Source organism: Eumetopias jubatus, unplaced genomic scaffold (genome assembly GCF_037043125.1).
Source record: "Eumetopias jubatus isolate StellerSeaLion01/CBP00866 unplaced genomic scaffold, mEumJub1_p1.0 scaffold_5, whole genome shotgun sequence".
In the NCBI taxonomy this organism is placed as follows: domain Eukaryota; kingdom Metazoa; phylum Chordata; class Mammalia; order Carnivora; family Otariidae; genus Eumetopias; species Eumetopias jubatus.
Window position 1 is genome coordinate 11,417,021 of NW_028274811.1, and position 24,142 is coordinate 11,441,162.

Consider the following 24,142-nt stretch of genomic DNA (forward strand, 5'->3'; position numbering starts at 1 on the left):
CCCCGCCTCTCGCGTGCCCACGCCCTGCGTCCCCGCGCGCCGCCTGGAGGGAGGGCACGCGGGTTCGGCGCGCCGGCTTCTGTGCGGGCAGGCTCTTGGACGTGAACCCGCAGAGGGTGACCTCGCGGCAGCGGGTCCCAAGAACCTTCGTGGGTCTCCGCGCAGAAGGACGAGAGGGCCAGAAAGGGCGGAAGAACGGCAGTCGCGCGGGGGGGCGGGGGACTGTCACCCAGGCGAATAGGCACGCTCCTTGCGCAGCTGCTGCTTTTTAACGTCCCCGGACGCCCTGGCTTGGAGACCGTGGGTGCGGTCGACGCCAGTGTGTCCGCTCCGCACAGACCTGGGTGCTGGGATGAGGGCTGCAGCCGCTGCCTTCGCGCATCCCAGACAGGAGCCCCGAAACTCTGAAGGAAAGAAACCCCGGGCTTACCCAAACCCTAGACCCTTCTCGAGGTTCTGCCGCTCCCCCAGTCCTCCAGGCTGCCCCCTGGTTTCTCCTTTCCCTTTGGGGCCCCTTCACTGACTAGTGCTGTCGTCGGCCTCGGGCAGGGATGCGGGGCGCATCAACCCCTGCGAAAAAGCCACCAAGTTTCCTCTCTAGGGTTCCCTCCGCCCAACCGAAACAGACTGGAATTCCGTTGAATATGAAGGGAGAACAAAAAAGCAATCAAGTAAAAGCACAAGAAGCCTTATAAAGCCAAATACCTAATTCTACCCTATCTACCTCAAGCCTCCAATCCTAGTCATACCCTATCAACCCAGTTCACAAATCCTCTCCACCTCCGTATTTTAAAACTCAGGCAATCCCTACTCCCTGCCAAAATTTCCTCTCCCTGTACTTCACCTGACAACCCTTCAAATCAGAGCTTTTCAGTTTCCCCCCTGAAATACCACTAATGACAAATGTGATAAACATTTCCCCATTCACCACCCACGTGGCGTGCATAAATCAACCCCGAGTCACCAGTGTCAAGGGCAAATTTCCTTGAATTGTTCCATTTTATATTTTAAATTGATCCAAATTTGCATTGTTCTTCATCAATATTCACGTGGTGTACTAAGAAAATGTACTATGTATTGGCTATGAGTTTAATTACTTTGATTTTTCTCCCCAAATTATCAAGTATACATTTCAAGAAAATGCACCATTTATGCCACAAATATTTGGTATCATCTATGTACCGGGCAGGAGGAATATAGAGTAAGAAAACGCACGTGGGGGCAGCTGGGTGGCTCAGTTGGTTAAGCGACTGCCTTCGGCTCAGGTCATGATCCTGGAGTCCCGGGATCGAGCCCCGCATCGGGCTCCCTGCTCAGCAGGGAGTCTGCTTCTCCCTCTGACCCTCTTCCCTCTCGTGCTATCTCTCATTCTCTCTCTTTCAAATAAATAAATAAAAGCTTTAAAAAAAATAAAAAAAAAAAGAAAACGCACGTGGTTCCAGTCCTCATGGAGATTTTGCAGTCTGGTCCCAGAGAAAGACAACAGGAATGAGAACAAGCAAGGCAACTCAAGATCCATTAATTGGTGGGGCACCTGGGTGGCTCAGTTGGTTAAGCAACTGCCTTCAGCTCAGGTCATGATCCTGGAGTCCCGGGATCGAGTCCCACATCGGGCTTCCTGCTCAGTGGGGAGTCTGCTTCTCCCTCTGACCCTCTTCCCTCTCGTGCTTTCTATCTCTCATTCTCTCTCTCTCTCTCTCTGAAATAAATAAATAAAATCTTAAAAAAAAAAAAAATCCATTAATTGGTAATGATGAATGAATGAAATAAGCAAAGTGGGGAGGAGTGCTAATTAAATCAGAGAAGAGATGGCTCCTCCCACATGTAAAATGTTTTTCCTGTGGCTTCACACCCCTGAAACGTTTGGCATTAAATGCTGGTGTTTTCAAGGTCTTGAAACTCTGACCTTTAGCTTACTCAACCATTTCCCTGGGTATCCAGCCTATGCCCAGCATACCCACACCTAACTCAGTAAGGTTAGAAATGACTTGCACATGATTAGTGAACTTGACCTGACTGACATACATAGATTATGGCACCCAAAACAATTTCAGGACACATATTTTTCAAGTACACAGGGAACATTAACAAAATCAGACAGTAACAAAATTAGACCGTATTTTTGGCCACAGAGCACATCTCAATTAAAGAAAAATCTAAACAAATCAAAAGATTGAAATACAGGGCAAGTGCTCTGACCACCTAGGTATTAGTGTGAAAAACAAAAAGATAACTAGAAAAACCCCTATGTTTGGAAATTAAATAACACATTTCAAAATAATCCATGGGTCAAAAAAATCACAACAGAAATCATAAAATATTTTGGTCTGGGTGTTACTAAAAATACCATATATCAAACCTGGTGGGACATAACTAAAAATATAACTACAGGGGAATTTCTAGTCTTAAAACTACACATTAGAAAACAAAGCCAGAGAATCAACTTTCTAAACATCCATATCAAGAAATTAGGGTGGGGGAAGGGAACAAGCAATGAAATCCAAATAGAGAAAAAAATGGAAATAATGAAAATAAGATCAGAAATCAAAGAAGTAGAAAAAGTAACTGAGCAGCAAAAGGTGGTTCTTGGAAAAGACTAATAAAATTAATAAGCCACTGGTAAAACTACTCAGGAAAAAAAGGGACAGAAAGACACATATCATTCTACAAGGAAAAAGGAAGTACTGCTACACATCATAAGAAATTTAAAAGATGAAAGATATTATGAACAACTTCATTCCAATAAACTAGGTAAAATGAGCTGGGAGAGACAGTTGTCATGTGTCTCTTGTGTTCCTCCATGTTTTGCTGGGTATATCAAGAATGTAGTCAGGGTCTTCCTGACTATTCCTTATCTGAGCCATTTCCCAGGCTGGTATTTATAGTGAGCAACCTTGAGACATGAGGTGATGTCTCCCTGCAGGACAAAGAACAGGCTTGCTTACTGCTTGCTTTAAAAGTGGGGGGTTCCTCAAGCTCTGCGTTCCTCAGACGTGACACAAATCCACTGCGTGTAGCACTCACCGAAGCCTCTTCGCGTCACCCCCATGGGACTTGTGAGCAAGAAGAACCACTGCAAATATGCTGACAGTAACGCTCATTGCCATGCCATGGGTAACCAAGTCCTTTGTTTCTGTGTCACGAATCTTGTGTTTTCTGTCAGCATGCATCAAACAGTAACAGGCTAATTTATTAGATGGTAAGTGGGCTAAAATAAAATCCCAGACCTGACAAAATGGATAGGAGGGATTCTAATGATGATGGAGTGAAGATGTCAAATCTCACTGCCCCCACAGTCCGTCCTGTCGAAAAAAAAGTAAACTGGAAAAAATCGTCAAAAGAATCACTTCAGGGATGCCTGGCTGGCTCAGTCGTTAAGCGTCTGCCTTCAGCTCAGGTCATGATCCCAGGGTCCTGGGATCAAGCCCCGCTTTGGGTTCTTTGCCTGCTTCTCCCTCTGCCCCCTCCCCCTGCTTGTGTGTGCTCTCTCTGATAAATGAATAAAATCTTAAAAAAAAAAAAAGTCATTTGAGGACTGGAAATTGACCAAAGGCAAACTACAAATTGAGAATCATTTATTTTTTTTAAAACCCTATGAATTGTGGGCAGGAGTAGTGGGGACTGTGTGGCATTCTTGCCAGAAGCTGTTCTGCTCTCCCAACTCCCTGCTGACTCCCCAACTTGGTTAGTGCCACATTGCTACCAGGCTGAGGCTGAGACTGAAAGCCAGGAGCGCCACTGCTGGAGAGTGCTAACTTAACTTGCAGTGGATGGCAAAAAGTCCATTCCTAATGGTGCTGGCAATAAAAATGGCAAACTTGGGAGGAAATAAATGGGGAGAGCCCATAGCTCCACCAACCTGAAACTGTGGATGCATCTGAGGTGAGTAGGAGACCAGTGGACTAGCCAGAAATTTAACAGAAGACCCTGGAAATGAGAGCCACTGAGGGTCAGGATAAACTCTTCACATATCTCTGCGGAGATAAATGACTGGGAGGCTACATACACATAGGGGAGACACCAGCCTGCCCCTGTAGATGTCTGCACTTAAACCCTGGTTCTAGTGCTAACCGTGTGACTGTGGACAAGTCAACTCAACTGTTCTCTGCTTTGGTTTCTTAACTGGTACCATGAGGGAAAAAAAGCACTGTTCAGAGGAGAAAATAAATTATATAGCTTAAATGTAGAACAGAGAACAGCAGGTACATAGTATTACAAAAGAGTTTGCCATTCTTCTCAGAATGTGGTATAACACTTCATCAGAATCCTTGGGGGGGATTTCCAAGATTCATCCAGAATTACTGAATCGAAGTCTCAGGTCAGGGGAAGGAACCTGAGAAAGATCAGTATTTTACAAGTAGACTGGTTGCTTCTTATATCATCAATGTATGAGAACTACTACTTTCAGGTAAGATATTATAATTTTCTGTTTAGGATCTGTGCCCAGATGCCTTGAGGATAGAAACTATAATATTTATGTCAGGACCCCCATTGCCTAGCACACAAGGTCAGCATCTATTGAACAGTAGAAAGTTTTATTTAAAGCTAATCACACCCAACCCTCCAATTCCCCGCAATGCAGAATAAACAACAAATTGGACTTAGAATCTAAACCTTTTCATTAATATGAAAAAGCTAAAATTACTCTAATATCAGATAGAGCAGTGATTGTTTAGAACTACTTGAGTCACGGACTCCTTTGAGAATGTGATGAAAACCACAAACTCTCCAGAAGACTGAAGATGTATGTAAAATCTTGTAAATCGTTTTAAGGGGTTTACCCCAGGCTAAAAACCTGTCCTGTGAAAACTGACTTCTCTGTCTCCTAGAACAAAATGGTAAGTTGTTGTTTATCCCTGAATCCCTATTTCTAGGGAAAATAAGCATAGAACATCCTTGGCACTGAAAAAATAGTTGAAAGAATAAAATGAGTCATTTACTGATAAAAGGGTATGTATCATTTGGGGGTCACCTGGAACTCCTTCGTCCAGTCACCCAAGGGGTTGCAAGTCTTATTCACGAGCAGGCGTAACTTTGGATTTCTGGAGGTGGTGATGAGAAAAGAGGTCATTTGGACCAGTGTTCTCACTGAAGATGAAACATGAGGAAACACAGTAAGCATCTGCTTGAAGGCATAAAAGATAGGATTTACCAGGTCAGATTAAGGAAGAGGATTAGAGTTCAGGAAATAGTGCCAGAACTACTTGGCCCTTGTGGTGGATTACCAGTCTAGAGGAATTAGGAGAGAGGCAGAGTTGTAGTTTCACCAACAATTAGAGTTGGAAAGGCAAAGACTGGAGTCCAGGGGCTGTAACCTGGAGTCGGGGTACAGAGTGCAGTGCAGTGGGTCATCTGGAGGGAGACAGAGAATCTAAAGCCTAGGTTCCAGACTCCTAATGACCTCAGGCACTTGGCAGAGAGAAACAAAAACCTCTTAAGGAAGATAAAGTCACCCCAGATCTCAAATTATTTCTGTATTTTTTCCCCAGGGTTTTCAAGCAAACAATTAAAGACAATGCCAAGACAGCACTAACTACCAGCAACATGAACTAGAGATAGCAGAAACAGAACCACAGCAGGCTGTGGATATTGGAATTATCAGACACAAAGGATAATGCATGGAAATAAAATCCTCACTTAAAAATGCAGCAAGGAACTATAGACCATAAAATGTAACAGGGCAGGTAAGAAAAAGAACCAAAAACAAAACAAAGCAAAACCAGAATTAAAAAATATAAAAAATGAAATTATGAACTCAATGAATGAGGCTAATGGCCAATTAGAAATAGGTGAAAAGTGAATTCATGATTTATAGGCTATAGTAGAAGAAACCATCTAGGATGATGCAGAGAAAATAAATGCAGAACATCTAGAAAAATGAAGATACAGGAAATAAACCAAAGAAGGTCTAACATGTGTTTACTTGGAGCCCCAGAAGTCAAGGAGCGAGAATACTGGGCAGAGGCAATATTTAAAGATTATAGCTGAGAATTTCCCAGAATTGATATAACAATCCACAAACCCAAGATGCCAAACAAAATCCGAGTGGAAATATACAGTGAAATCCTCCCTTAAGACACAGCATAATAAAGCTGCAGAAAAGTAAATACAAAGAAAAAACCTTGAAAGCAGCCAGAGGAAAAAGATTCCATTAGTTTCAATGGAGCAAGAGACTAATAGTTGATTTCTTCATAGCAACGATGCAGAAGCCAGAAGACAGTGGGAAGGTATCTTCAAGATCTTCACCCAAAGAAAATTCCAGGCCCAGAAAAAAATTCCCTTTAAGAATGAAGGAAAAAAGGGCGCCTGGGTGGCTCAGTCAATTCAGCATCTGCCTTTGGCTCAGGTCATGATCCCACAGTCCCGGGATCAAGTCCCCCATCGGGCTCCTTGCTCAGTGGGGAGTCTGCTTCTCCCTCTGCCCCTCACCCTGTTCATGCTCTCTCTCTCTCTCACTCTCTTTCTCTCTCAAATAGATAAAATCTTTAAAAAAAAAAAAAGGAAGGAAAAATAAAGACATTTTCAAAAAAAAAATTCAGGTGAATCTGCCACTAGCCAAACTGCACTACATTGTTCCAGATGGAAGCTCAAAGACTCAGCAAAGAACAGAGAGCAAAAAGGGCGGTAAAGATATGGACAAACCTAAAGGAATACTGACTGTACAAAACAACAGTCATGACATATTTAAAGAAATGCAAAGGGTGCCTGGGTGGCTCAGTTGGTTGGGCGACTGCCTTCGGCTCGGGTCATGGTCCTGGAGTTCCGGGATTGAGTTCCGCATTGGGCTCCCTGCTCAGTGGGGAGTCTGCTTCTCCCTCTGACCCTCCCCCCTCTTATGTGCTCTCTCTCTCATTCTCTCTCTCAAATAAGATAAATAAAATCGTTAAAAAAAAAAGAGATACAAAATACATGACAACATATAAATCGAGAGGGAGGTAAATGGAGTCATAAGGCAACCGTCAACAAATGTCAACGAATTTCAATCACGCAGAGAACATATTCTCTAATAACAATGCAATCACTCAGATAGCTATGGCTGAAAATTAAGAACTCTAGTTCCAAATAATATCTGTGGGTCAAATACAAGTAATAATGAAATCAGAAAACTCTGAAGTTAATAAGCAACTAAAACAGATGACCAGACATGCAGAATGGAGTCCGTGATAGGCAGAATTCCAAGAGAGCCTCTGCATTCCCTCCCCATCCCCATATCCATACCCTTGTGAGGGCAGAACCTACGAACTTGCTTACCAACAGATAGGGCAAAGATGAAAAGATTTTGGAGATGCAATCAATGTTCCTATTCCGTTGGCTCTGAGTTAGTCAAAAGGGAGCTTATTCTGGGTGGTTGTGACCTCATCAGGTGAATCCTGGCTGGGCTTTCCTGAAAGGGACTCACAGCAGAGAGTCTCTCCTGCTGGCCAGGAAGCAGCATGCAGTCAAGACGTGATCTGCTTATATGGACAGGCAGCCTCTAGTGACGGAGGGCCGCAAGGAACTGAATTTTGTCAGCAACCTGATGAGTGTGAAAGAAGACCCCATGTTCCAGCTGAGAACACAGTCCAGGTGACTACCTGATGCAGCCCTGTGAACCCCTGAACAGAGAACCCAGCTAAACTGTACGCAGACTCTTCACCCAGAGAAACTGGGAGATAAGAGACGTACGCTGTTGTAGACGGGTAAACTTGCGGTCACTTGTCACAGAGCACAGAAAATGAACATGCAGCTAAAGTCGCATTTTGAAAGAATTCTACAGTTTTAAATATATATTAGACTAAGAAGTTGAAGATCCAAGCAAAATATCCATGACAGTAATACAGAAAAGTGACAGATTATTTTGTTTAGTTGAAATTTGGGCTAATTCCAAACTTTGCACAAAAATGCAAAGGATAGATAACAGCCAAAAATCTCGAAGAAAAAGGTATAAAGACCTGTTTTACCAGACATCAAGAATTTTAAAATCTTTAGTAATTAAGGCAATATGTTACTGATATATGGACAGACTGACAAATAGAATAGAATGAAGAGCCCAGAAATAGACTCCGGTAAATATGGGCATTTATCAATGACAGAATTGGTATGGCAAATCAAAACAGAGAAAGATGAGTTTTCAAGGAATTAGGAAAAAAACAAGAACGAGGTTATTTATCTTATCCTATACACAAAACTTGATTCAAGTAGAAGACAAAATTTACATATTTTAGAACATAGCACAAAAGAAGATATTCATGACTCCAGGACAGAGAAATATTTCTTCAACAAGACACAAAACCACCAACAATACAGAACAAAAACTGATACACTGCATTAGCATCAGAAAGATAAAGAGACTGAGAAAATATTTGAAACAGTTATAACCAAAGGATTAGCCTCCGGAATTTATAAGGGGATCCTGTGAACCAAAAAATGTTGGAACAATCCCAATTTTTTTTTTTGAACAATCCCATTTTTAAAAATGGGCAAATGATTTGAACAGGCCCTTTACAAAAGAAGAAATTGAAATGGTAAGCAAACAAATGAACCTCATGGAAATGCAAATTAAACACTAAGTAGAATACCAGTTTCTTTAAGAACATATATATGTAATCTAAAAAGGTAACTGAAATACCTTTTTTTAAAATTATTAACATATAATGTATTATTTGTTTCACGGGTACAGATTAAATGGATTGTGGGAGTATGGGTGGATTGTACTCTTTGCCCTATTATTTCTCAAATTCTTCAATGTTGCCTTTACAATGTCACACACCCAGGAGATTTTTTGAAAGTCTCCAAGTCTGACAATATCAAATGTGGAGCCTTCCCCCTGCTGCTGGTCAAAGCACTGATTGCTATAATTGCTTTCGAAAAGTGAGATATGACCTCGTAGAGATGAAGATACACATACTCCATATGCAAACACTTCTACTCCTGAAGGTATTAGTCTCAAGAGATCCTACACATATGCAATGGGACAGATATGTAAGAATGTTCTTTGTGGCTTTGCAAAAATCCAAGTGCCAGCAACAGCAGAAGAGACACACAACTGCAGTGTACTCATAGGATGGACTGCTACCCAGTAATGGAAACCAACCACAGCCATAGGCATCAACATGGATGACTCAGCAAAACAAAGTCGCAAGAGAATACATGTATTATCCTAATGACTAAATAGGATTTAATACTTTGTTAAACTTTAATAAAGGGCACCCGGGTGGCTTAGTTGGTTAGGCGTCTGCCTTCAGCTCAGGTCATGATCCCAGGGTCCTGGGGTGGAGCCCGATGTCGGGCTCCCTGCTCAGCGGGGAGTCTGCTTCTCCGTCTCCCTCTGCCTCTCCCCCCTGCTCATGCTCTCTCACTCTCAAATAATTAAAATCTTAAAAAAAACCTATCATCAGTGCTATTCAAAGTGTGGTCCACAAGGCCGCACCCAACTGTTACTGGTTGAAGAGATGAGCACAAAAAGAGAACGTAAGCATGCCTAGAAAGTAAGCAGTTACAAAGGCTGATAATTTGATCGTGCCAAAATATTGAAGCACGTGATTTTGTATTTACACAAGTATCAGTTTGTGATGGTTTGGAAATTTTCTTAAAGAGTGGCTTGAGAAGAACTACTACACCTAACTGATGAGAATATAAAGAAAAATAAAATTATTTTCATTACCATCAGAACACTGGTTATGTCTAGTGGGGAAGGTCAAAGACGTGATCAGTTATGGATACACAGAAGCCTACTACAGTGCAGGGAATGCCGCATTTAACCTGAGCACTGGTTATATGAATGTATGCTTTACATTATTTCTCTTTAAGTTATACATATTTAATAACTTCTGTATTATGTCAGAATTCACAATTTTAAGTTGAAAATCTTATTCAGGCAATATAATACCAATTCTTTAAAACATATACATGTATCTATAAAAGTAACCAAAATACATCCAAGTGGATGGTGGGATTGAGTGTATTTTACTCATTGAATCATGCATTCTCAAATTCTTGTGTTGCCTTTTCTTTTTAAAGGAGTAGTAATCACTAGTAGTTACCAGCGCTAGAAGAGATTGTGCCAGACCAGTGTTAACTTCTAGTCTATCTTGATTCCAGCAAGTAATATGATCACTTCTAATATCTTATGGATAAAATGGGGCAATGTGGACTGAAAAACAGTGCCTTTGGTGATAACATCCTTGTATTTCCTCCCAGATCTGGAAACAACCATGACAGAGAATTTAGATCAAACATCACTTTTATTATTAACAAAGTTAAAGAACATGTTTTTCAATACGTAGCAACGGAGACTGGCTAATAGTCCATATCCCTGAATTAGAGATTAATCCACTTAATCACTGGCCTAGTTAGACAACCATGGGCTTCCCCTGTGGGGAGACAGAGTTAAACTCCTCGGGGAGTAAGTCTTTAGATCCTGTAGTCTCTTTACTTCTAGCATCCTAGAATGTCTTTAGACTCTCCAAGTCGATTTTGCTTCACTACTTATGTAACATTAGTGGCTCATAGAGCTATCCTGTCTCCCTCAACTAAGTTAGGTTCCTGGGGGTCAGACTATCTTATTCATTTTTGAAACGTCTAGCAGACTATTAAGTACATGATAGATAAACGCTTTCACTTGTGTTACATATTATTTAAGAGCCATACGAATAGAGGCTACAGTAAGAACTTCAGAAACTAAAGATCAAGAGACTAGAACTGGACCAATGAGAAAAATAGAGCTATTTATGAAGGGCTTATATATGATAGGCACTAGGTGTTTCATAAATACCTCTCATTATAGTAGATATTACCTTAGCAGTAGATGAAGAAACAGAAATACAGAGAATTCATAAAATCCTTTGTGTGAGGTCACACAACCATAATTTGAACTTGGCTGTGACTCCAATGCCAAAAAACCCTGAAGTGCCATTGAGCTGTACCAAAATCAAGATAGCTAAGCCTTCCGAGATCTACCCTTAACCAGTGTGTGTAAGGCGGTGCTGCACAGTGGCTGGAGAGGGCTCTGGAGCTGGACTGCCACGGGTCACACCGCTGCTGCTCACGACTGAGATATAGGAAGGTTCCTTAACCTGTCTATGCCTCCATCTCCTCATCTGTGAAATGGGAAGAATATCCTTAGTTCATAGGATTATCACAAAGATGAAACGTGTCGACACAAGTAAAATACTTAGCGTAGCACCTGGCACGGGGTAAGCATTCAATAAATATTGATCTATGTTTGCTGTTCCTTCTCTGCTACTTTTGTCGAATTTTGCCCAGGAACCAGGATGTCCCCTATGACTGCATTATGAAGGGAAAGAAAAAAACCCAAGGAAACTTGGTATTGAAAAACCTAAGATTAATTTACTTAAAAAAAAAAAAAACCCACAAAAACGATGAGCTTTTTAGAGAACTCAGGGTTTAACTCCTTTTCACCTGAACTTTCAGTAAGAAATGCACAAAGTTAAAAAGGAGGTAGTTTAGAGGTGGTCTTCGTCTTCTTTATCTTTCTTGGCCAGCCCCTGAGATGTTTAAATGAAATACCAAATAAAAATCACTCTCTCAGGGGACCTGGGCGGCTCAGTTGGTTGAGCATCTGTCTCTTGATTTCGGCTCAGGTCACGATCTCAGGGTTGTGAGATTGAGCCCTTTGGGCTCCACGCTGGGTGTGGAGCCTACTTAAAAAAAAAAAAAAAAAAAAAATCACTCTCGCTACAAACTGTACCCCAAGCTGCAAGTTTGTAAGGAGCTTTAAAAAGACAAATCCTGACAGAAACAAATGAAGTCAGTTTGTTGAAAGATTGTTTTTTTATTCTACAAGAATTGATTGGTGCAATCCTGGAGAACCAACATGTGTTCAGAGAAATTTTTCTTTCCAAAAGTAAATGAAACCCCCCTTGGAATTATTTATATATTAACTTGTTTAATTTTTTAAAACAATAGTCATAGGGTCTGCTTTGTCCTATTTAACTATAAATGTTACACATTTACAAACTGAAGCAAAAGTAGATGTACAGAGATTTAAATGAAACCTTTCAAAGAATAAAATTGCTTTTCAGTTCACTCTATTTTCAAAGTTGATTATCACATCAGTCAGGATGAAAGCTGTGAACCACAAACCATTTGTTTTATAGAAAAAAGACTGTTTAGATTATTAGCAAAGTAATATCTTAAAATGGATCTTCACACAGTTGAAATTTTAGTAATAAACTTGTGTATCAAGTCCCTTTCCATTATTTATTTTACTTTAAAAATATATACAGCTAGTGATGTTAAATATATATTCTGAGCCATCTGTCTAAACATAAATATTTGGGAAATTCAAACTGTTCCAACAAGTCATGAAAGGATTAAAGAAAAAAGATGAGCTACAAATTATATAGTAGGAGGAAGAAAGAAAAAAGGCCTTAACATTTAGGTCTGGATAGAGATGTATTTTCTAATTTACATATACATACCCGGTTGAGTATAGACTGCCATCAAACTTGAACCAGTTACATACAGACTAGATTAAGCCTGTAGTATTTTCTACAGCGGGTAACAGTGGTGATTTCAGAAATTTTAACCTACCTCAATAGTTTCATCAAAAGTTATTTGTAGTAATAGTCTAGTATCATCAAGTTTTGATAGGCACAGATCAGATGACATTACCTATGCTCACTCCGTGCACTGATGATACCTGACTCTGCCTCATTATGGTGTTAAGTGTCCGAAGTCAACAGAGCAGACAGGTAGCCAGAGAGAAGGACACGGGATGCATGCCCGTGCTTATCAATCACAATAACGCTAGTGCTGAAAATGTGCAAAACTTTATCTAGAGGGACACTTAGAAAGCTGCAGGACAACTCCACTGCAAGAACCCAAATAGGTAAATCTGCAAAATCTGAGAGTTCCAGTTCCTGATACACAGTTTAAGGAGTTGCTATTTGGTCTTGGAAATTTTTAGAATTCAAGGGTTGAAAATGGTTCGTCCCTTGCTACACTGTGGCAACTGAAATTAGCAAGCATGACAACTATGAATTTGTTCTGCTCTTACAGGAAGAAGTGTATATGCTTTTTGAAGACAGTTAAAGACAGCTTAGCATTAAGAGTTAACTTCTAGTCCACAGTGATAAGTGACTTGAACTGCTATTCTATTCTAGCTATGTGCTACTTACCAGAATCTCTACAATAGGGCAGTCTTGCTCAGCACTCATCACTCTTGGGTGGGGGAGGGAGGCAGGGCAAAAAGCAGTTGCAATTTTTTTTTTTTTTAACAGCAGAAAAGCTTTAAATACCTATAGAGTTTCTCACTTGTCTTGTATTCTCTTCTGGAATACCTGAACAAATCTGACAAATCGATCAGCTCAGTCTACACAAGTTATAAAATACAAACACAGTCTAAACCCTATAGTGTACAGAATATGCACTGTTTAATAATCATTAAATGCAGTACAATCGATGAAGATCACCAAATAAGAAACACACGGCATTCTAAAGTTTCAAATCATCTTAGGGTGGCTAACCAGAGATTGTACAAATTACATGTACAAGACAAAAACCAAAAACCAAACCAAAACAAAAAAGAAAGAAAGAAAAAAACCAAAGAAACTAACTTCTCAGTGCATCACACCCATCAGGATAAAATATATGGCACTTTTACAATACGAATATTACAACTGTTAATTTAAGCGGGGAATGACTCAGACACTGAAGCCACATTAGGGCATGAACCGGCCAATCAAAATGTTAAAATAAAACAGACCACCTTTTTTCTTTGTAAAAGCACTGAAAATGTAATAATGTGCAGATAACTCGCTGAGACTTTTCTCATTTCATTTGCCTCCCACTATAGAATCTTAAGTTGTTCTGTAATTACTCTACCTGTTTTAACAGTCTGATTTTTAAGGCTTGTATAAACTGTTATGCTATCGAAACATACTATTTTCTCTGTGGTTAAGAATGTCTTCAGGAAAAAAAGAATGTATCTGCTTATAAATCATAGAATAAACACACAAAAAACCAAAAATCTGACATTTTCCAAGCTAGCACGAAATAAAGTTTACCATGATGCATCAATTTAAAATTATATCAGTATTAACTAACGTTTCTTAACTGACGTTTCCACGGTGGCTCCCCCCACCCCCAAATTAAACAGTGCAGAATAGGGCCTGGGCTACAGTTAATCACTTTTGGTTTTCTGAAAAACAAAACTGTACTATAAACAATTAAAAGGCAATTTTCTTCCTCCACAACACACAGATATTAAATTGAAGGTTTTTAAAATATCCACTACCTATAAGAAAAGTACTTTTAAATGGCTAAAAGAAATCAAAATACCAGTTTAGTGTGCAAAGAGTAGATAGAAACAACTGAGATCATTGGTGCTGACTATTGAACATGGGGAGCCCAAAGTAAGTTCCGAAGTTTTTCTACCTTTACAAATAAAAAAAGGTGTCCTTTCCACAGCTTGGGGATATGCACTGTACATCCCCCCCAACAAGTGTATGAGTAAGGTTTAAAAATGTTGCCAATATCAAGTTCTTCGGTACCTAAAATTAATTAGAGGACAGCAATATTATGGTGGCAATGGTGCGTCAATTCTCAAAACGTAGTTAGGATCCAACTCGAGTTGTGGTGGTTCTTTTATCTGAGAAAAAGCTTTTCAGGAGAAATACCTGCCCTATGCTGACCACCAGGAGAATGAGGGCTTCCCCTACGGACCAGTAGGCCACTCTGGTATTTAGGTCTTCCGCTCGGCTTCGGCCTTGAGCTTCTCTCAAACGGAAATGAGTCTGATAGTCGATGACCGACTTTAGAGCTTCATGAATGGAGACACAGGCAGATTCCATCTAAAGAGAAAGATTTCCAGTTAGTATGGGTAATTCATCTTTCCATTTGATCTCCATTCCTCATATGATCAGCCTGCTACTGAAGCGGAACTCGCGTGCTCACGCATGTAGGCCCGCGGTGCTAGCAACGCCGTCCTCGCGGCCATCCCCACTAGGACGACTGGTAAGGCCAGAGACTCGGCGAGGCGGCGGCTTGCCCCACCTTGGAAAGTCACAGCTATGGCACCTGTAAGGTACCAGATGGAACGCCGAGCCAACAGTAGCAGAAACACTTAGCGGTCACAGTTGGCGGTTACAGAATTTCAAGTTCAGATTCTTGCATGAAGAAGAATTAGGAAGACAAGAATGGCAGGCCGGTAAATTTGATGAATAAGAAGAATACAAATCAAAGCCCAGATATATGCAAAAAAACCCAAGTAGGACACAAAAATAGATTTATTCAAAGTTGTTAACTATTTTAAAAGCAGAGGAGTCTGAGAGTGATAGGTCAGAGCATCAATGTCTTTGTTTTTTAATTTACCAATTTGCTAAACACGTCTATGTCTCTTCCCTCCGGCCAGTCAACTGAGCCAATACAACTGTTCTCAGGGGGAAGAAGTTTCAGTTTCACGGTGTCATCAGTCTGTGTCTTCATCTGACAGCACCTTACCTTTCTACACATTCATCACATGATCTGCTTTGAGAAGGGTTTTTAATACAGCACAGTGTAGTGGTTTTCTACTGCTGAAAACTTAATCCTAGTGATGAAATACTCTATTATTAAATTATACTTATTCTACATCACAAACCATATATTAAGAATTTTTAAAATGATCTGAGGGTTTTTTTCCCCTCATCACTAAGGAAGGAGCATATACTGGGCACAGCCATACAAAAGAAAAATATTTTTATGACACAGGACAGTGACGAGGACCACTGAGTGTGGGAAGCAGGGGGAGGAAGGTGGTGAACGTTATTGTTTTCCTGTATTCTGGAAAATTCTCCAGTGACGTTTATCTTAGCAACCTTACAACGTTCCTTTCTGCTCCTCTCTCTCCTTTTGGACCCCACCATCGTTAAGCTAAGTCAGTCACTGTAATACCTGTATGTCACAAAGTTATTTGGACTCACGTCTCCTCAAGTGTTTATAACTTTTACAGCTTCTTCCCTCCTTTTACTAATAAATCCAAAGAATCTCTCAAAAGATTCTGGGAATATTTTTTCCTGCCTTAATTTTAGTGAAGGAATATACACACTAGAAAAGAATTCAAACGTTTAATAAAGTTCTGTCAAAGTATGAAAGAAATCATTTATAAAAAGTCATTAAAACGCTTCTAAAAAGTGCGAGAAATTATGTGGCCCACAAATTCCATGTACCTCTTGGGATACTCGAACGTTTCTGCTGTTCTTGTTTTATTTAGGCCCTTCGGAATCAAATATTAGCAGAGCTGTGCTGAAATGACTGACTTCTAATTTGTGGGAGGGGGCTACAGAGGTGCTTCCAGCCGATCTCTACTTTCCATGCATTCTCAGAGTGGTGAGTGGTACTAACCCTGGAAGTATGCATAAAAGCAAGGATCTGACACAAATTCAGAATGTTTTGGGATTCCCTGAAGCCCAGCCTGGAGTGAGGGTTAAGAAGTGAGTGCTGGATGAAAGAAAATCACAGAAATTAAGGGAATAATTGCATGGATTCATATAATTTTTGAGACAGAAAACATAGGGAAAAAAGGCAAACGCTAAGCGGAACTGTTCGTATTCAAGTTCATATTCCAAAGAGCACAGTACAACAAAGCCCCACGTTAGGAACAAGCACATGGCTAATCTTGTCTCACCAACACATATTCCTCACCTGTTTTCCTCCCCGCTCCAACTAATTGAAGGCAAATCCCTTGTGTGTTACCATCTCAGTGATACTCTTACACTTTACACTCATTTCTGAAAGGCAACGCTGAAAAGTGTAACCCTGGGAGGATTATCACACATCAAAGCATCAAAAATAGTTTTTAAAATTTTTCAATAGAAATTTAACGTTCAAAGTTCCCCAAATATCTTAAAAAAGTTGTTTCCAAATCGGAACCCAAAGAGCTCCGACACAATCATTTGGCTGATGTGTCTTTTAAGTCTTCTTAATCTTTAGGTTCTCTTTCGGCTTCTTTCCCTTCCTGTCTGTTGAAGAAATGGGTCCTCCGTCCCGCAGCATTTCCAACTTCCTGGGTTTTGCTGACCGTATCCCCATGGCCTTCCTCCATCCTGTTTTTCTTATGAACTGGTAGTTGGAGCAAGAGACTTGGAAGGGACTCAGATGCAATGTTCTGGGTGGGAACACCTCCCGGGCAATGTTGTGTACTTCATTAATGCGAAGACACACAGAAGACACACAATGCCTAGTCATCTCTCCATCTGGAAATGGTCATTAGGTTTAGGTGGTATCAGTGTGATCCAGTCACTATAAACCTCCCCTCAGCCTTTCACGGAGTGGTTTTAGCAGTGACCGGTAATCACGGTCTACTCCAGATCTATCGTCTTATTAATAGGTGAAAAATGGTGATTTACAACAACTCTATAATTTTTCTGCATTTACCAGCTGGTAATTTTTTTCTATTTCAAGGTGTGAACAGCTGCTTTTTAAGTATCACTACCGTATGAGGGACTTACTAGCTTTTGAAAGGAGAAAAATAAGACTAAGATTAAAAACTGTGAGATGAATAAAGGAGATTAATGGATACTGCTTTATTACCATGCATTCCTTGTATTTACCTATTAAGGTTTTTAGGGCAAGCTACCTTCTTATTCAAATTAAAATTCATGAAGGTTAAGTCATAAACAAAGGCCCCAAAGAAAAATCTTTTTACAAAGTGAAGTGCCACTCATACAGGACGCCAAAATACGAGGGAACATTTCTAAAAGTATTAGCATGAATACATCCTGTTAATGCTCACAGGAGGTTTAGGAATTAAGGGTCTTATACATTATTCAAAACTGCCTCTATCACCACGTGATTTTGGCCAACAGACTAACTAGAACCTGGGAAGAATGAAATACCAGTTTAAGGTCCGAACAAGTAGGTGGTAAATAATTCCTCTGGATATGTAATTGAGAGTCTTTTAGATAAAATCTAAGCTCCGACTATATTTAAACTGGAAATTAAAGAGCCCTTCTTATCACCTGAGCAGCATCTGTCCATCGACTTTAAATTTCTTTCCTTATCCTTCTCTCTTTAAGGTCTTCTCCAAAATAAAATCCAATCTATCTTTACTTTTCCTCTATTTTTTTTTAAAGATTGATTTATTTATTTTAGAGATGGCAGGGCAGAAGGAGAGATTATTCAAGCAGACTCCCCGCCAAGCACGGAGCCGGGAGCCCAGCTCGGGGCTCAATCCCGGGACCCTGAGATCAGGACCTGAGCCAAAATCAAGAGTCAACTGCTTAACCAACTGAGCCACCCAGGCACCCTTTAACTATTTTTTGTTAGATGACTTACCACTAATCCTTAATATTTTATTTTAAGTTACAGCAAACATTCTAACAGCAGTGTGAATGGACACTAAATCCTGGTCTAACACTACCCTGTGGCATATTTACGTATCAGTTAAGGCACCATTTTGTTTCCAGTTACAGCAACCTGCCAGGTTATGAAGTCGTATCCCTCCATGACTTCAGAATGCGGGAGCATGTCCAGTCTTCCTAAATGTCCTTTCCCATTGAAGCGACCCTCCTATTTCAAGGCTTATTTTCTTTACACTTAAAAGTTCATAAAATCCTTCAACAGTGGTTTTCACCAAAAAAGTCCAAAGTTCTCTGCGAAATGCTTAATCTAAAAGAATTAAGACAGATCTTAAAGACTGGGTAAAAGTCTCAAAATTCTGCATTCGTAGGTTAAGGCATATTAATTTACGCTCCCCCCCTCTTTAAACACACTACTATATTGCTGACATTTTATTTACCTGGGTAAGAGCACTGACTCGGTTCTCACTAGGAAACAAAGGTGGGTCCTCCCCAACTTGAAAATCAAAATAGACGGTTTTGTGTGTGAAAGTAGAAAATTCATTGCTGAAACAAAATTTGTATGTCCCATTTTTGGAGGCTGTGAAGGTAAAGCTATCATACTGTTTCTTCATCTCTTTGTATAACACATTACCATCGGGATCTTCTAACCGACAGTCTACATCATAGTGACCGCCAGTAATCACCTATGGAGAGAGAGAGAGAGGAAAAAGGTAAGACATCACGGCAACTAACAAGTTTGAGAAAGCAATCAGATTTCCTGTTAAAATGACAATAGGCTATCGGCAAAGGACTTTCCCTATCACAGGCAATTTTACACTTTTTCTTTCTAGCAATGGATGGAATTTGTGAGGCAGATGTCAGTTCAAGCTTTAGAGAAACGGAACAAATTTCCTTGTGACAGCTTACATCACTTGATTCTCCCAAGGACCCTACAAGAGAGGGTTTTCACCCTCCCATCTGACAAGCTGAGAAACAGAGTTAAGATAAGCAACCTACCCAAGATAGCTCATCTAGCAAAAGGCGAGGCAGAACCTGAAGTCCAAAGTCAGACTCTTGACCCTTAAGCTCACTGCCATGTGATATTTTCCCTCCCCAAATTTTCTTCCCTGGTTTCCTCTCTGTACCATCCAAGCACACACGGACAGTGCGGTGAAGTAGGAACATAGATTGGTCCTTGGCATGCCACCCAAGCATGTTTCTATTATAGAACTTCAACTCATTTCACTGCCAAATAACAAAAGGTTTGTTTCGTAAGTGCTTCTATAGGTCAGTTATATGGAATTTGATACACATTTTGTTTTGAACTACATTATGAACTGAATAGGCTTGTGGGCTATTCAAAGAGTTTATCATTATTTTATAAACTTGTTCCCCAGGGAAACATTAAGGACTAAACTATATTGTTTGTATACTTGTGATTAAAACAAAAACAAAACAGAACAAAAGCAAACAAATCTTCCACTTATCTGGAAAGCTTGTACTTTAGGGCAAGCACATGTGAAAGGAAAGCCAGGGGTAAAGGAAATGTTCTGAAGAGGATTCTGGAGCTGTTTTGAAGGGCTCATGTTTAATCAGTTACAGTTTATAGGCCACTGGGGTTGCACAGAAGCAGGGGAGGGAGATTTTTCCTGAGGTACAGGACAGGCATAGTCAGAAAAGGACTAGGGAGGAGAAAGGCCTCCTTATGGGAGCAAGAATTAAGCGGGAAGAGAGAGGGAGGAACATAGGAAAGAAGGGGCGCTGGCTGCAAAGTTGGGAATGATGTGAGAGACGTGGGTTTGAGGGCTGAGATGGGGAGAGCGCACAAGCCTGTACTTTCAGGTTTGAACCCTCTTGGTTAGCGTAATACTGACATTCTAGGTCTGTAGGACAGAGATTATATCCCTATGTTAATATTTGCATATTTTTGCAGTTCTCTAAGTCCATAATTATACTTCATTTAATTATCACAGTGTTGTAGTTAGTTCAGTTATCCATCCTGTCTCCTAAGTGACAAGAGGTCACATTAGCAGCCAGTCCTTCTTTGAAGTGCAAAGTTTAATGTTCTGACATAAAAAAGGTCATAACAATTGGGCATTTACCACTTCTCCAAATGTCAACCACCTTTCCTCCAGGTGAAAACCATGACTTCATTTTGTTCACGTGTGGCCACTGTACTTTGAGTCGTCAAATGTGTACACAAATGGAAGAGGACCAGAATTGATCACCATGCCACTTTTCCTCCATCAAACTTTAAAACAAATAATCTTATTTCAGATAAAAAGTACCCCTTCACAATCTGCCTGGTCACGGAAATTAGAAACTGGGAATCATCCCAAACTAAGTGTCCCTACTTGTCCAGTTCTCACAGAAATCTCCTGACGTTACTGCCTCTCTCAAATTCACCCTCTCTCTTCCATTCCTAATCCACAGCCTAGACAGGACTAAAGCCACAACTTCCTAAAAGGTCTTCCCACAACCTGATCTCTCCTCCCTCTAACCCCGGGGTTTGTTCTCCACCTCAGCTCCCTTAGGGCTGGATAATTCTTTGCGGGGGTGGGGCAGCCTCTCTGGTTTCCATCCTCCAGATGCCAGCAACACCCCCCCACATGTCTGGGGGGGCAATCTCCCCACCTCCCCATTTGCTTAAAACCTTTTCTCAATTCCTGTGGCCTCCAGAAAAACCCAAACCTGTTAACAATGCCACACCACTCCTCTGCACCTCCTTCAAGGTAGCCTCGGCACCTCTTCTATACCCTTCCTGACTCTGTGTTCCAAAAATAGCAGAGTGAACAAGTCTTTGTTCTACACCCGCACGAACAGCAGCAGGTTAAACAGGTCCTGTCTGCTAAAGAATCAGGACCCACAATGACAATACTTACCAATTTAGAGCTTATCACAGGAAAAGAATATAAACTACCAGAGTCAAAAGCTGTCTCACAGAAAGAGGTTGGAAGGTTAGGTGTGGTCCTTTGTCCTCCCTCTCTGAGGACTGGAGCCGGACACAGACTCTCGGATTAGGAACCACTCAAGTGTGCAAGGAACACCTTGGAACCAGGGAGCCCAAAATCGAGGACTGGCTGGGTTTTTTTCTATTTTGCTGGTCACATCGACATATTCCTACCATGGAACCAGTCTCAACAGCACGGCCTTTTCGGGGGGCAGTTTCACCAAGACTGTTTCATCATCAATCTATTACCAATAAACAGTTATGACAAAATGGTAGGAACCACCCCTAAAGCCCTTGGACCCACAGTTACAATGCAACACACTGTATTTCAGTGTGGGCTCAAGCTGATTTCCGGAATTGAGTCTCACAAACTACCAGCCTAGGATGTCCTTTCCCCTCTGCCATCTTGTAGAGTAACTCCTGTTTCTCCTAGACACAACTCAAACATCAGCCCCTCTGCCACCTTTCCCTGATGACCCTCCGCCTCTGGCCAGCACTGTACCGAGCGTGCACTTTCACTGTTGCATTTAATACTGTCTGACTGTAATGTGTCCATGGAAGCTCCCGGAGGTCAAGGTCAGTCTTACTGATCTTTGGGAGGTGGTGTTTATAATAAAGGAGTTAAGAATTTAACCTGGGACTGCATACTGCTGCATTCTGCTACTGGCTAAGTTTTGTGACCTTGGGTTTACAGCTTTCAAAGCCTCAGCTTCATAAGTAAAAAAGAAATAAGAACTGTATCTATTTCCTATGGAGTTGTCCTGAGAATTAAGTAACATACCTAAAATACTTGGCATACTGTCTGCTACATAACAGATGCTAATTTTTTTTAGCCCGGAATAGTAGTGGTAGTATTCTCAGCACCAAGCACAGCGTCTGACGCTGACACCTGAAATACACTCACACTTTTATATTACAATTCCTGCTATCTTGTTTTCTGTCCCCTGGCTCTAATCCATGAAGTTAAACAAAACCGAAGGGTGATCCTTAGCCTCGCTCCCTTCGCTCACAGAAGCCGAACCATCACCAAGTCCTGTTGATTTCACCTACGAACTTCTCTCCAATCCCTTCACTGTTCTCCTTCCCCACAGCTCCCACCCTAGAAGCCTGGATCACTCTAATAGGCTGTCTTCCACAGCCACTCCACTGCACAGCTTACAGCCCTCTGAGGGCTTTCCCATCTCTTAGGAAAAACTAAAATCCTTAACTAGGTCAGCAAGGCACATGGTCTGGCCCTTGACCTCCCTTCCTCCAGCTCCTTATTCCCAACTATCCTGGATCTCTCGATGGTCCTCAAGTACCCAGTCACTCTTGCAAAAGTCACTCTTCCCTCACCCCCCTTACCAAGGTATTTACAACCAATCCTTTAGAGATGAGCTTAAAATCACTTCCTAAAGGAAGCCCTCAACGATCCCAAAGATCAGACCATTTTATCTCCTATTTTCTGCTCTTAAAACACAGTCCTGACGAATGAACAGGTACTGAGACAAGGGAAGGATGAGTAGGGAATCAGGAATGACGGCAGTGGCCCAATCTATTTGGACCACTTCTGTAATCACCAGCACCTACCGCTCAACAGCTGCTCACACATGTTAAGTCAGTCTACCAAGAAAAACAGAAATAAAGACTGTTGTAACAAACTTAAGAAACCACATTCTGTGAAATAAAGTTTGTTTTCTATAAAATCCCAAAGACAAAAAGGGGCCTCTCACTGATCACAGCCCTTTGTAGAACGAAGTGTTCTACGCTACACCTTTGGCAGGTGCTCCATCCAATGGAGCTCTGCCCATGACAGGGGACAGAATTCACCAAAAGTCCTAGGAACGTCAATGGAAAAACTGAAAAGCAGTGGAATGAGATATTGGCAGTACTTCGAATCTGATTAAAGTGGAGGTGGGGGTCAGAGAGAGTAGGGGTCCGGACACTGAGCACCACCGCACACGAAGAACATTTTTTTTTTTTTTTAAAGGAGAGTCTTCTAAGGCGGAAAGTTCAATAGGCGTTAAAACGAAAGGCATTAGAGCATGGAAGGAAAAGTCACAGCCACAGGAAGCATTTCTGGGATTCACTCATCTTCCTATCTGGTCTAAAATGGCTCTCGCCTCAGGCTTAGAACAGGAAAGGCAAATGCCCCGCTTCGGCTACCTAGAGGTGATTCCTCAGCCAAAGAATGGGAGGGAGTCCGCAAGCAGGCTGCAGCCCCGGCCCCGGAACCGCAAGCGGGGGCCCCTGGACTTTGAGAGCACCGAATACCTGGAACTCGAGGGTGCACTTGGTGCCCTGCGTGATGTCCTCGTAGAAACACTGCTTGGCATTGTCCGGCAGCTCGAAGGTGATCTCGGAGGCGCCGCCGGGCCCCGGCACCAGCAGCAGCAGCGCGAGCAGCCTGCAGCCCCAACGGCCCGCGGCGGCCGCCCAGCGCTGCGCGGACCCCGGCCCCGGCATCCCGAGGCGACGGCGGCGGCCTCAACGGAGCTGCGGGGAAACGCGGGGTCAGGTCTGCGCGGACTCGCCGCGCGCGGCAGGCCTCAGCCCGGGCGGCCCGCGAAGACGCACGGCAGAGTCGCTCCGAGCCTCGGAGGGACTCGGGAGGAGGGACGAGACGCTTGGTGCCGGCGAGCGGTGCGCAGGGACCGGGTCCAGGCGCCGGGAACGACCTACAGAGCAAAGATAAAGCCGGCAAAGCACGGGCGGAAAGAGGCCTGAGATGGCCGGAAGTGGGGCGAGAGCCTGGTAAAAGGGGGCGGGGCCTGAGGCACCTGCTCCAGCAACCCGGATGTGCTCTCCCCGGCAGAGGCGGAGAGGCGTTGGAGCGTGTACGTGGAAGCTCGCGAGACGTCGGCTTGGTTTCCGTCGGCGCCGGAGGTTAGGGGCGGGGCCATCGTCGTAGTGAACGTGGCGGGGCGGGGCCAGAGAAAAGGGTGGGTCC

General features: G+C 42.0%; 1 protein-coding gene across 1 annotated transcript; it reads right to left on the bottom strand.

Annotated features, from left to right (window-relative positions):
* Window positions 1-11,749: 11,749 nt before the first annotated feature.
* On the bottom strand, window positions 11,750-23,968 carry TMED7 (transmembrane p24 trafficking protein 7). The gene is made up of 3 exons (XM_028092633.2): window positions 23,467-23,968; window positions 18,722-18,967; window positions 11,750-14,795 (listed from the first exon to the last, which is right to left on the bottom strand). Exons 1-3 carry the CDS (start codon window positions 23,656-23,658, stop codon window positions 14,559-14,561), a joined length of 675 nt encoding a protein of 224 aa, XP_027948434.1. The 5' UTR covers window positions 23,659-23,968; the 3' UTR covers window positions 11,750-14,558.
* Window positions 23,969-24,142: the final 174 nt, after the last annotated feature.